The sequence below is a fragment of the Corylus avellana genome, chromosome 9 (assembly GCF_965113065.1).
Source record: "Corylus avellana chromosome 9, dhCorAvel1.hap1.2, whole genome shotgun sequence".
Lineage (NCBI taxonomy): Eukaryota > Viridiplantae > Streptophyta > Magnoliopsida > Fagales > Betulaceae > Corylus > Corylus avellana.
The window spans coordinates 6,231,545-6,245,631 of NC_142498.1; the positions used below are offsets into that span (position 1 = coordinate 6,231,545).

Consider the following 14,087-nt stretch of genomic DNA (forward strand, 5'->3'; position numbering starts at 1 on the left):
CGTGTCCATGTTGTGTCAAGACATGAGTATAAGACTATATAACTCAACTTTAATCAAACACATTTAATTAAACGGGTCAGACTCCTCAACCATAACCATTTAATTTTGTGTTTATTTTATGAGTCATGTTAAAATTAAATTGACAACTCTACTTCTCGGGTTTTGGAGAAGTAGGGCTGTCAATTTAGGGAGATGTTTGATCACCACCGGATTGTAGGGAGATGTTTGGGGCTTTTTGGATCTATTAATAGCCCAATCAGAGCTTAACCCAATTGTGCAACTTCATTTTCCGCATGTCACAATGCTCTATAGTAGAGTGTCATGGATGGGGCCATTGGCCTCATAATGGCAATCATAGCTGAGTGGCTAACCTTGTTGTTTGAGTTAGGTTGCCAGCGTGAAAATCCTCTCGTGAACAGTAACCCGCTCTCTCTTGTAGAGCTTTGTTCTTGAACTCTGTTCGTCCTTTCTTCTTTTTGTTTGCATCTCCTTTCTTCTCACCCCTTGATAATGGATAATCTTAATCTGGAAATTGATGATCCTATCACTCAAACAAACTCTCTTAGTTGGTCTGATACCCCCCCGTTGTTAACTTCTCCTTCCCCGAATCCCTCAAATCTCCCCTCTCTCACTCTAGTGGGTAAGGTTATTTCTCTTATTCCCATTTCTAAAGTTATCATCAAGAACAACATCTCCCTGGCTTGGAAGTTTTTGAAATCCCTAACCACTGAAGACCGTGAAGATGATCTGATGGTATTCACTTTTGAAAACCTGGAAGACTTGATGAGAGTGCTGGAAAACTCTCCTTGGAATATCAAAGGTTCGCCATTGTTCCTTAAGAGATGGTCTTTGTCTGATTCCATCAAGGACATAGATTTTTCTACTGGAGCCTTCTGGGTGCAAGTTCATGACCTGCCTTTGGAAATGATTACTCCAGAAAATGCTCTCAGCATTGGTTCAAGTTTGGGTGAGCTCTTGGAGGTTGACAATGCTGATAATCATAAACCCACTCGTAAAAGTTATTTGAGGTTTCGAGTTCTCATCAATCTCCATCGCCCTTTGATACCGGGTTTCACTCATCATCGCCCGCCGAAAGCTCCTACGTGGGTTCAATACAAGTATGAACGTCTCTCAGAATTTTGCTATTTTTGTGGTAGGTTAGGACATCTCTCTTATGGTTGTCCAGTGGCTGATCGTCCACCTGCCCATGGGAGATACGGGAATAAATTGAAGGCTAGTCCTCCCAAGTTTACACGGGTGGTTAATCTCATCCCTGCTCGTAAATCTTTGGCTTGCATGATCGAACCAGTTGTGGAAACTCCCTCTGTAGTTCCAACATTGGTTCCCACTGAGTCAAACCAGCTGAGTCTACCCATTCCCACTCAGTCTCCTAGCACCTCACGTGCCCATTCTCAATCTCAAGACTCTGTACCCCATCCCATCCAAATTAACTCTTTGTCATTGAGCCCTGTTTTTTCTCAAGATGCATTAAATGCAAAGTCTTCTCTTGTCCATTTACCACTGAAAACCCATACCTCCTCTTTAATGTTTACCCAACCCAACACATCTAGCATGCTTATTCTCCATCTAGCTGATAACAAGAGTACTGACATACCCTCTCCCCTTAGCTCACCTAACCCCACGTGCGAAAACCAAAATCCTCTTACTCCCAAACTAGATAATTTCTCTTCTAGTTTGATAGTAACTAATCACTTTACCCAAGATGCCACGTGCTCCTTTTCAGAATCCTCTCCTTGCACTTCTAGAATTTTGCCTCCCTCTTTTTCCCTGAAACCACTAAAATACCATCTGGCCTCCGGTACCAAAAAACGTTTTCACCCTTATTCCAAACATCAATCCTCCCCTGCCATTCCCTTTGTGCATGATTTCCCCTACAAAAAATCTAAGTTAAATTCCCAATCTAACGAGGATGGTTTGGAGACCAAAGATATGCGGGTTCTTTCTGTTCACTCTCAGCTTGCCTTGGAGGAGATTGACTCTGCAGTGGATGTTCCAGTTAAGGTGGCAGGCTGTGTTCAGCCCCCACCAGTCCAATGAAGCTCCTAGCTTGGAATTGTCGGGGGCTTGCTCGTAACCCGACAATTCGTGTCCTACGAGCTTTGATTAGGCAACATAGACCTGATCTTCTCTTTCTTTCTGAAACGTTGGTGCCTTCTTCTCGTTTTCAAGCTTCCTTGTTTGGTTTGGGTTTTTCTTCTTGGTTGGAAGTTCCTCCGGTTGGTTCACAAGGAGGGATTTTTCTGACTTGGAAGTATGGTGTTGATGTTGAGCCTGTTAGGTTGGATAAGAGGTGTATCTCTTGTTTGGTGTATTCAGATCCTACAGCTTGCCCTTGGCTTGTTTCTTGCATTTATGCGCCAGCTACTGCTTCAGGGCGTCATGGTTTTTGGCCTTTTTTGTCTGATTTGGGGAATTCCTTTAGAGGTCCGTGGCTTCTTATGGGAGATTTTAATTCTGTTCTTTCTCCCGCTGAGAAGAGTGGAGGTCGTAATTTTGGGTTGTCTTCTCAAGGTGATTTTGTGGATTTTGTTCAATTCAATGCTTTGGTGGATTTGGGTTTTGTTGGAAATAAATTTACTTGGAGCAACCATCGGATTGGTAGGGCTAATATTCGAGAACGGCTAGATAGAGGTTTGGCCAATCAACAATGGGTGCATCTTTTCCCCAATGCTGTGATTAATCATTTGCCAGCCTCTCACTCGGATCACTGCCCCATTTTGCTCTCTACTGATGGCACTTATCAGAATATTCCAAAACCTTTTCGTTTTGAGGCTTTTTGGACTCGTGATAAGTCCAGTTTCTCTGTGGTGGCCGAAGCTTGGTTGGCTGAGGTTGAGGGCTCTCCAGCTTTCTCTTTGAGCAGGAAGTGGAAGAACACAAAGATTGCTTTAAAATCCTGGAATCACCAGCATTTTGGCAATATACAAGCTAAAATAAAATCTCTGATGGCTGAAATCAGTATTATTCAGAGTTGTCCTCATTCTTCTTCTTTTACGGATAGAGAAGCTGTTCTTCAAAAGAATTTACAAGAGCAACTTTTGAGAGAGGAGGTGCTATGGAAGCAAAAGTCTAGAGAGTTATGGCTCACATGTACTGACCTCAATACAAAATTTTTCCATGCCTCTACTGTGTGTCGTCGCAGGTATAATTCTATTTCTAGCCTTAAATCTTCAGATGGTTCTCCTATTTGTGGTAGAGATAATATTGGTGCATATTTGGTGGGTCATTTCAGTAACATTTTTTCCACCACCCACCCACCTTTGATTGGTAATTTGCCGGAATTAGTGAATGAAGTTATCTCTGCTGAGGAAAATGCTAGAATTTGTACCATTCCTGATGAACATGAGATTTTTGTTGCTATTAAGGAGCTTGGGCTTAATAAAGCCCCTGGCCCGGATGGAATGACGGGTCTTTTCTATAAAACTTACTGGCCTATTGTGAAAGATAGTGTGGTTGTCTCTGTGCAGTCCTTTTTTAGGGGAGGTTTTCTTCTTAAAGAGTTCAATCATACCAACATTGCTCTTATTCCTAAGGTTGATAACCCTTCTCTGGTGAATCACTTTCGCCCTATTAGCCTTACCAACTTTAATTACAAGATCATCTCTAAGATCCTTTCCAATCGCTTTAAGCCTCTTTTGCATAAAATTGTTTCTCCTTCTCAATCGGCTTTTCTAAAGGGAAGGTCCATTCATGATAACACTATTCTAGCCCATGAATTATTCCATTCTATGAAGCAGAAAAAAGGGAATGGTGGCTTGATGGCTTTAAAGCTTGATATGGAAAAGGCCTTTGATTCTATGGAATGGGATTTTTTGTTAAGGATTCTCTCTTTGCTTGGTTTTAATCCGGTTTGGATCCAATGGATTAGACAATGTATTACTACATCCTCTTTTTCCATTCTCCTTGATGGAGCCCCTTATGGTAAATTCACCCCCTCTAGGGGTCTTCGGCAAGGTGATCCTCTATCTCCGTTCCTTTTTATTTTAGGTTCGGAGATTCTTTCAAGGTTGTTCTTAAAGGAAGAAGTGTTGGGTAATCTGCATGGTATTAAGATGGCACGTTCGTGTCCTCCTATTTCTCATCTCTTTTTTGCAGATGATGTTATGATTTTCTCTAGGGCTAATGGTAGTGAGGCGAGGACTATTCTTAACTGCCTGTCTACTTATTCTAAGTGGTCCGGCCAGTGTATCAATGTCTCCAAGTCAGCTGTGTTTTTTAGCAAAAATTGCCGGCCAGCTAAGAAGAATTCTATCAAAGGCATTCTTAGTCTCAATTTGATCCCTGCTAGAGCCAAGTATCTTGGTATTCCTCTCTTCATGCACAAGAGAAAATCTGATTCATTTATTGAGCTAAAGGACAGAATTTTTTCCAAGATCACGGGTTGGAAAGCTCGCCTTCTTTCCCAAGCTGCTAGAACTACTCTTGTGAAGTCAGTGGCGAATGCTATTCCCACCTATCTTATGTCTATCTTCCTTCTTCCCAAGTCCTTTTGTGAAGTGATAAATTCTGGTTTAAGGAAATTTTGGTGGGGTTTTCCCCAAGATAAAAAGTATAATCTCTCCTTTCTTGCTTGGAAAAGTATTTGTCAACCCAAATCGCAGGGTGGTTTGGGTATACGTTCTATGGAATTTCTGAATCATTCTTTATTGGCAAGGCTAGGTTGGAAGATGACTTCCAATCAACCTCTTCTTTGGGTTGAAGCTCTTAGGGGAAAGTATCTCAAGAATGGTGTTTCTTTCTTGAATGTTCCTCCTAGCCCATCTTCTTCTTGGCTTTGGAAAGGTTTACTTAAAAACCGTTTGGTGGTCCAAAAGGGTGCTTGTATTGCTATTTCCAGCGGTTTAAATGTGGATGTTTGGCAGTCTCCTTGGATTCCCTTGAATCCAAATTTCAAGCCTATTCCGAACGCCAATCTGGTTTCTCTTCCTTCTTTTAATGTTGCAGATTTAATTTTGGAAGAAGATCGCACTTGGAATGCCTCTCTCTTGGCAGATCTTTTTGAGCCTAGTACTGTCCAGAACATTCTTAGCATTTATCTTCCCCATCATAGTCATATGGATAAGTGGACTTGGGCCCCTTCTCCTACAGGGTCCTTTTCAGTAAAATCTGCCCATGATATTTCGGCTCTTCCAGGTGGCCGTATCTCTCCTCTTGCTGAGGAAGCCTGGTTGTCCCTTTGGGGTCTTAAACTTCAAGCTAGGCTTAAGCATTTGTTGTGGAAAATTGCTTGGGATATCTTACCCTCTAGGGCAAACATTAGTAGATTTGTTGCTCAAGATGCAGAGGATGCTTGGGTTTGCCCCTTTTGCAAGGGTCCTCTGGAAACTCTTTGTCACATTTTTTTGGAATGCAACTTTGCTAAATTCCTTTGGAGAAATTCTTCTTGGCCCTTAATCATTGATGGCTTCTCTAATAAGCCTATAGTTGATTGGATTTTAGCTATTATATTTCCTGCTCAATATCTGGCTATTCCATTTTCTGATGTTAACAAATTACAGTTGTTTGCAGCCATTACATTAGATAATATTTGGAGGGCTAGAAATATTTTAGTGCATGATGGTGTGGAGCCTGTGCCTTCCAGTGTTGCTTATCAGATTTCCTCATCATTGGAGCACCATCTCACGGCTTGGAGAGACTCAGCCACTCCTTCTATTTGGTTTCCTCCTTCAGTTGGTTGGCTTAAAGGAAATTTTGATGTTGCTGTTCGAGGCTCTTTTTCTGTTGCTGCAGGAGTCATTAGCGATTCTTCTGGAAACATAATCATGGCAGCTACTCACAAGTTATCATCCACAGAAGCTTTAACTGGGGAAGCTTTTGCTGCTCTTCTAACGGCTCGCATGGCTGCCTCTCTGACCAATGATAAATTTTGTATTGAAGGGGATGCTCTTTTAGTAGTGTTAGCTATTAATAATCCTTCCCTTTTCTCTTCTTGGTCTTTTGCAAATTGTATTTATGACATTAGTGTTACTTTATCCTCCTTTCCTAGCTGGAATGCTTCGAAAGTGTCTAGATGTGCCAACTTTCGTGCACATGCTCTAGCTAAGTGGGCCGCTTCCCATCTTGTTTTTGGAAGCATTCCCATAGGGTCTCCCATACTCTCTTCCATTCGGATCAGAGCTGGAAAAGACCCTCCCCTGTAGCCTTTTTTCCTTATTCAATTAGAAAAAAAAAAAAGAGTTAGGTTGCCAGCTTCTCAGGACGGTTGTAGAACCAGCAGCCTCGTGCTTAGTGACCACTTGCTCAATGACATGATCTTATTAAATTTCTTGAGAGTAGCTTTCTCATTAAATGATAAAATATGACTTATTTTAAATGTTTAGATGAGATGAACGGTTGAGATTTATGAATTTGAGAATCTCAAATTTAAAGAGAATTCTACGGATCTAAATCCCTAAAACATGATTTGGGGTACACCACATTTATGAAGACATGCTATTTTAATTAATTATTCCAAACAAACAATTACATATATGCCTGCCGTAAGGATTTTTGAGACGTTAATTAAGTTATAAAGGTTGAAACTTGAAACAAGTTATTGAAAGTTTGAGACGATTTTTATGTTTTCTTTTTTTTAAGAGCACCGCCTTTAAACCAAAGGGCTAAGTATTTATATAAAATTAAAGTGCGATTTGCGAAACAGTAAAAATGACGTCTGAGTAGTCTCAGTGCGATTTGCTATTATATTTCTTTTGGGTAGTCAAATTTAATTTGTCAAAAAAAAAAAAAAAAGTTTTAGGTATATAATCAAACTTTAACATTGATTAAACTTTTATATTTATTTTGCTCTTTCAAATTAATAGTTTATGAATATATATAGTTTTTGTTATGTATTTTTTTTTATATTTTCATTTAATTGTAGTTACTTGAGTTTGTTGAATTGTTTATTTATTTTGTTAGTTATATTATTTAATATTTTTAATTAATTTTTGTTCAACATTAGTTTTCTTTTCTTTTCTTTTCTCTTTTTACAAAAAAAAAAAAAAAAAAAAAAAAAAAAAAAAATGACGCTTTTGAACTAAATTTCTGACTCCACCACTACCCCATTCATCAAATTGACAGAAATCAACACCAATATCCTTCAAACACAGACACATTCCTCATTAAAAAATTAAAAAATAATAATAATAATTAGAACTAAAAAAATATACATTTTTTAATGTATCTTCCATCAAGTGGGGTCTTAAGCGAGAAACTCAAACTCAATCTGAATGACAGGGGATGTTTGCCAATGGACCCCAAAAAAAAACTCTCATGCATCCTATTTATCTTAAATTCAACTCTAACATTCTTACTTTTTACATTAGATCAATCACATTTTGCTCCTATTCAAATGAAAAAATCACCAAAAAAAAAAATCAATTTTCATATCAAACATTCTTACTTTTTTCACATATCAATCAAATCTTGCTATAGTTTAACATAAACAAGGCAGTTTGAGAGACTGTTCTGTGAAGACTTGGGGTCTTAAGTTTGAAAAGATGTTGTGGGACCCAAAAGTGTAAGACCAAAAAGCACCTGAGAACAAAAATTGATCGATGCTTCAATCGTTAATTGGTTGTCTACGGATGAGTTGTGTAACACGTACACTTACCGACTAAGAGCCTGTTTGAGATTGTGTTTAAGGGTCCTAAAAGTGCTTTTAACACTTAAAAGGCCCGTTTGAAAAAAAAAAAAATCAAAAAAAAAAAATAAAAAGTACTCGTTTGGTAAAAAATACTTTTAATGGTCCAAAAATCCTAAAAATGGTCAAAACACACTTTTGACAAAAGCTTAAAAATTAAGCTTTTTCTCAAAAGCTCTTTTTGACTTAAAAGCTCTATTTCTCAAACGCAATCACAAACAAGCTCTAAGATAAAGTTGATTATAAATGCAACCTTCCAGAATTCAAAAAAATAAATACCTTTTTTTTTTCATTTTTTTTAAACCCTTTCAATTTAAATATTTTCTTTGTTTTAACAATTTTAATGGAAGTAATTAAAAATCTTTTGAAGCCTAATTATCTTCATATATCTTTGTTAATTGAAGTGACGAACCAAACTTTTTCGTAAGTAATTAATCAAACTTCGAAGGATACTCTTCAAATTCTATTAATTGAAGCTTTAGTTGAAAGGTTAATGCTTTGTTTGGAAAAGCCTTTTTCTTAGATACACGATGTAAATTGAAAAAAAAAAAAAAAAAAAAAAAAAAAAAAGAGTAAAAATGTTTGGTATAAAAAAGTGAAAAAGTGATATGAAAAAATAAAAAAGTTTTGTTTTGTAGTAATTTTTTTATTTGAATAATAATAAAAAGTGAATAATATGATTTAAAAAGTGAAAAAAGTTAGAATGTTTTGATATTTTTATTTTTAAGAAAATGGTGATAAACAGAGGCAAAGGAAAAAAGAAAGCCTTTGTTCCTTAAGTAATCATTGTTTTTTATGATTATAAAACTCAAAAGATGTATGCTTTAAACATTGGAATGACATAAACTCCACTTAATTTTCTACTTGGAGTTCTGAATACTCCAATCAACAATTTTATTTTAACCCTATTCGAGGACCCTTTTGCTTGTGACCAAACTTGGTGGTGGTGATCACATTCTTTTGACTTTTGAAGATTCCAATGACCCCACCAAATCTAAAGAAAGCAAAATGATTAGTTGAGGTTGGTGGCCCTTGAGTTATAGATTCGAGTATGAGTATCCAAACATTCGACTATAGATTAGAGTGCACTTGGTATATATATCTGGTAGAGTCTCTCTATCTTCTGTATATGTTTTACATTTTTTTTTTTTTTTTTTTTTTTTTTTTTTTAATAAAAGAGGGGGGAGGGGCGACCAGTGTAGATTTCCCCCCTGGGCGTGACCATAGGGGCCCCCCCTCGCCATGGAATGTCCGGTTTGAGCCATAGCTACTGCCTAAGCGGCGAGCCCGTCACCACAGCCCCACAAAGGTGCGAGTTGGTAAAGCCCAGAGTTGAGCACGCACTACTACCGCAAGCGGGTTCGAACTCGTGCCCCTGGAGGGGGGGTTTACCTGGCTGCTTTACCATCTCGACTACCACCTTGGTGGTTGTATATGTTTTACATTATTTGATATTTTGATAGGATTTCTCCATGGATATGATATCTAGATGTTTGATTTGAATAGTTAAGATAGAGTTTCTATTACGTTAAATTTTTGTTTTAGATTTGCAATTGATTCGTTTTCTGAATAGATTAACTAGCTAATACCTTCTTTTTTTTATTAAAAAAAAAAAAAAAGCAATTTTTCAATATATGTTTTGGTTTTTGATTGATTTCTGGTTAACTATACAGTCTATACATATATAAATATCGCATGGATTTAATATAAAAGATGGTCTCCTTCACACTCGTAGTGCTTTCAGTACCAGGCTGTGGGAGTGTGTTTTTTGTTTTTGTTTTTTTTTTTTTAACAAAAAAAAAAAAAAAAAAAAGGCATGAATTAATTGGATATTACGTACATAATATATAAAAAGCTTATAAGTTTTTATGCGTCATCTTAAATTACTAATTATCTTAAAAATTTAACGTTTAACGTTGCAAATGGAACTCAAGTGGCTGTTTCCAAAGGATCAAAGAGAACAGGGGTCCGATGCCTAAGTCAGAATTTGAGAGAGAGAATATAAGCAACAAAAGAAAGCTTAAGAGCCAAAGTTGTGATTTGTCTTTTATAGGCATGAAGTAGTAGAAGTCCCCTAACCAATGACTTACTCTTCCCTGAGTTTCTGCAATGTAGTTGCTAATAAGGGATTTGAGTAGTTATCATTGCTGAGATCGTAGGGGACTAAGATCGTAAGATTTTGTGGTTATAGGCATCACTTGATTTGAATATTTGTATGTGATCTGCAGATAACATATCTGATTTGTATTTTAAATAGATTTGATAGCTTTTGTATAGATAAGATCACTTATCTATTAACAGCTGTATCTCCCAATATATCTAAGTTATCCTTGCTACCGAGACCTGTGTGTCCTGAGTTATTAGTGTCGAACTTAAAGGACTCGGCATCAAAGGTCTCGGATCTATAGGTCTCAGAAGTTGGGGGCTTGGATCTATAGGTCTCGGAAGTTGGTGCTTTGGGCGTGGTTACCTGAAATCTCCCTGGCTTTGATATTTCCATGCTTAGATCAGGCTCAAGGTTTGCCGGGCATTTAAGAGGTTGATCCATGACCCAACAAATACCATCAATTTTTATGACTTGGGGCTTCTAGAAGCAACAGGAGAAAGACTCTTAAGGATTGAAAGAGGACTAGGGTTTGATCTTAACTAGCCGGCTCCTCTAGACAACTAATTAAGGATCCTCTTGTCTTGTCTGCAATAATTGCTTTAAATTTTACGTTATTTGAAGTCCATTGTGCATGTGACCGTTGAATTATGTACGGTTGGAGATGTTTGTTACTAAAATAAAACAATTGTTAGAATATTGTGTCAAATGAAATTGCATGGTGGTATTGTAATTCATAAGGTACTTACTTTTTCTTTCATGGCCATGGCAATTATTGGAATTAAAAGATAATATAATTATAACCGCTAATCCAAAACTTCTTGCCCAAAAAAGAAAATCACTTGCGATCATGGATTTGTCTTATTTTAATGATCTTCACATATGATAATAATATTATATATCTAATCTTCTTTTCATTTCATCTTATAGGAATGAAATCGACAAGATCTCGTGTGACCCTACATGCATGCATAAGTTTGTTTCTTTGTGTACACTAAAAGAGACCCGAACAACGCTTTTAATTTAGAAAAAATCAAAAAAAAAAAAAAAAAACAAACAAACAAACACATTAATAAATAATTCAAAAGGTAAAGGGCTAGTTTGTTAAATACTTTTAAGAGTTTTTTTGTGATGTGCCAGATTAAATAATTTATGGGTATTTTATATTTTGAATTATTTGTTAGTAATTTTTTTTTTATTATTAAAAATAAAAAGTCATCCTAAAAAGTATTACAAAACAAAAGTTGAGGACAAAAAGTATTACCAAATGATTTGTGGATACATGCAATTATTGCGTAGAGAAATTGTTATGTATTTTTTTTTTTTTTTTGGTTAAGTGATTGATGTGATATAAAGTAAATAGAAGGTTTGAATTTTTAGTTTAAAAAAAAAAAAATTGTTTTTAATAGCGCCAAGTAGAATATGCAAATATTTCATCGAGGCCTTTTTGGTCGGGGCATTACAACCATCCTATCAAGAATTTTGGGGTGGCCAACCGCCTTCTAAAAGCTTTTTAAAAGTAGTTGACCACCCCTCAAGGTTGTTGATACCCCTCAACTTTTTGATAGTGATGTGGACATTCTCCTTGGGTGAATGGCCCAAAAAAGCCTTTTCTAAAAAAAAATTTGTTCAAGGTGGATGACGTGTCAAAATCATGACCGTTGGTAGACGGTCACAATTTTTTAAATTAAAGGTCCTTACCATTCTTAAGATGCCTTGCAAAGGATCTGAATCCTAGATAAGATTAGAGTTGTTTTAAAAAATTTAATTATAACTTTTAATTAATATTAAAAAAAAAATGAAAGATCCTTCAGAGATGGTAGATTATAGAACGAGAAATGTTAAAGATATAACTTAGGCCAAACTTTTTTCTTATTTGGTTATTTTTTGTAAAAAAAAAAAAAACAAACAAAAACAAAATACAAAATAAAAATTTTTTTGAACTAAAAACATCATATGTGGTCCTTTTTTTATTCGGTATTTTTTTATATAAAAAATGGTCTTTTTCTTCAGAAAAATACCATTTTTAAAAAAAAAAAAAAAAAAAAAATCCCAAATAAGAAAGGACCACGTACATAGGATGTTATTATTTTTTTTATTGTTTATTTTGTTTTTAACGAAAGAAGAGAAAAGTTTGGCCAAATTTGAGTCAAAAATTTGTATCTTTATCATTCTTCTTATAGAAATACCTAAAAAAATAGAGGAATGATAGAGATTGCATTTGTGGGGCCTATTTGGGATTGCGTTTGAGGGGCCTAAAAGTGTTTTTAACACTAAAAAAAAGTCCGCGCTTTTAAGGGTCCATAAATCTTAAATATGGCTAAAACGTATTTGGCAAAAGCTTAAAAATGAAGCTTTTAACCAAAAGATCTTTTTGACTTAAAAGCTTTATTTCTCAAATACAATCTCAAACAGGATTTAAATGCACTCGTTTCACTCTGGCGCTTCGCTTTTGTTTTAATTTGTTACTCTATTGAATCTGTTCTTCCTAATATCAGGAGCCAGCAAAGTAGCTGGTCATGCTAAAAAATAAAAATTAATTAATTAATTCTTTAAACGAATCAATTATAAATCTAAACCAAAATTTTGAAGTTACAGTAACAATTTAAATTATATATGAAAAATATAAATTTTCTTAGAAAAAAATTCCTTACACTCAGTCAATAACATTATCTAAAGGTTAAAAACATTTCCTTATGCAAAGAATATATATATATATATATATATATATATATATATATATATATATATATATTTGATTAAAAAAAAAAAAAAACTTTTCAACCAAAAAAGGATGAAGCTTGAAAAGTGTCATTTTAGGGAAAATTAGTATCAAGCCGAATGTTGTTAAAATATGGGTAAAGTCAAAGGTGGTTGTCGGACGTTTCAACATCAACATGGGCCTAGTTAACATTCAGAGGATGTGTTGTCTTTCTATTTGAGAAATAGAGTTTTTAAGTTAAATTTTTTTTTTTTTTTTTTTTTGTTGCAAAAACTTTTGTCAAACATGCGTTTTTGCCATTTTTTGGTTTTTTGAACTCTTAAAAACCCTTTCAATTTTTTTTTATCAAACATGTACTTTTTTCTTAGAACATATTTTTTTAGTGTTAAACGCACTTTTAGATCCCTAAAACACATACCCAAACAAGCCCTCAGTCGAATTGATTAGCAATGATTAGAACACTCAAAAGATAATCTATTGTATTAATGATTTCTCCATAAGTAGTGTTTTCATAATCATTATGACCATTTTCCATTAATTTTTCTCTAACCTTATTTGCAAAATACTTGGGTAATCCACCAATGAATTTTTCTTTCCAATAAGATTGGCTAATATCACTTCTAACTAATATCCTAGACAAAAAATACATCCTTATAACATCTAAAATCTGTCAAAGTTAGATATTATATCTATATTTTGAGGGATCTCCTATAAAATGTTTTGCTATGGCTAATATTAAAGTATTCACAGCATCCATTATAGGTTGTCCTGCTTCATTTAAAATTGGATGTCCTATAGTGGATCAAGATTGAAAATCCAGATTGAATACCCAATATAAGATTTCAAATGCTCATATTTGTAATAATGGTATTTGCATTAAAACTATGTTTGTATAAGTAAACAATATTACTTGGAAAATTATTTTAGGAAATCCTTTCATTGCATTATTATATCGGTTTGCTACTGAAGAAACAGGAATTAGTACTAATATTCTAGGACAGCAAATCAAATTTGATTTTAAATTATAATGCCCCCCATGTCAAAAGATGTTAACCTTTCAAAAGAAGTTTCTTTGTCAAAAACTAGTAATATCATTACAAAAAAGAAAAGAGAAACAAATAATGTTTTTAAAACAAGATTTGAAAAACAAAAGATTTGAACAACAATCGAAAGAACCGCTCTTACAACAAAAAAAATTAATAATTTCCAAAAACAAACAAATAATTTAGTTAAAAACATATTGTGCAGTTACCTTATGAATCAAGTTTTAATGAAAAAACAATACCTACAAAAGCTAGACCTATTCAAATGAATCATGACTTAATAGAGTATTGCAAAAAAGAAATACAAGATCTTTTAGAAAAAGAATTAATAAGAAAAAGCAAATCTCCTTGGAGTTGTTCTGCTTTTTATGTACAAAAAAAAAATGCTAAATTAGAAAGAGGAGCCCCAAGATTAGCTATTAATTATAAACCATTAAATGAAGCATTAAAATGGGCAAGGTATCCAATTCCTGACAAAAAGGATTTACTTTCAAGATTACATAAGGGCACTATATTTTCAAAATTTGATATGAAAAGTGGATTTTGGCAAATTCCAATAGATGAGAAAGATATAAG

The 14,087-nt window shown here is 34.8% G+C and overlaps 1 protein-coding gene across 1 annotated transcript; it reads left to right on the forward strand.

Moving 5' to 3' along the window:
- The first annotated feature begins 510 nt into the window (after positions 1-510).
- LOC148583636 (uncharacterized) lies at positions 511-6,161 on the forward strand. The gene is made up of 4 exons (XM_088510722.1): positions 511-2,032; positions 2,191-3,252; positions 4,564-5,917; positions 5,984-6,161. Exons 1-4 carry the CDS (start codon positions 511-513, stop codon positions 6,159-6,161), a joined length of 4,116 nt encoding a protein of 1,371 aa, XP_088366848.1.
- The last annotated feature ends 7,926 nt before the right edge of the window (positions 6,162-14,087 follow it).

Excerpts from the sequence above, each read along its gene's own strand:
- LOC148583636 (XM_088510722.1), top strand. The coding sequence starts at position 511 with ATGGATAATCTTAATCTGGAAATTGATGATCCTATCACTCAAACAAAC. Across the intron at positions 2,033-2,190 it reads TCCAGTTAAGGTGGCAGGCT|CTTCCTTGTTTGGTTTGGGT; the intron begins GTGTTCAGCCCC and ends CTCGTTTTCAAG. Across the intron at positions 5,918-5,983 it reads GGGGATGCTCTTTTAGTAGT|TGTTACTTTATCCTCCTTTC; the intron begins GTTAGCTATTAA and ends TTATGACATTAG.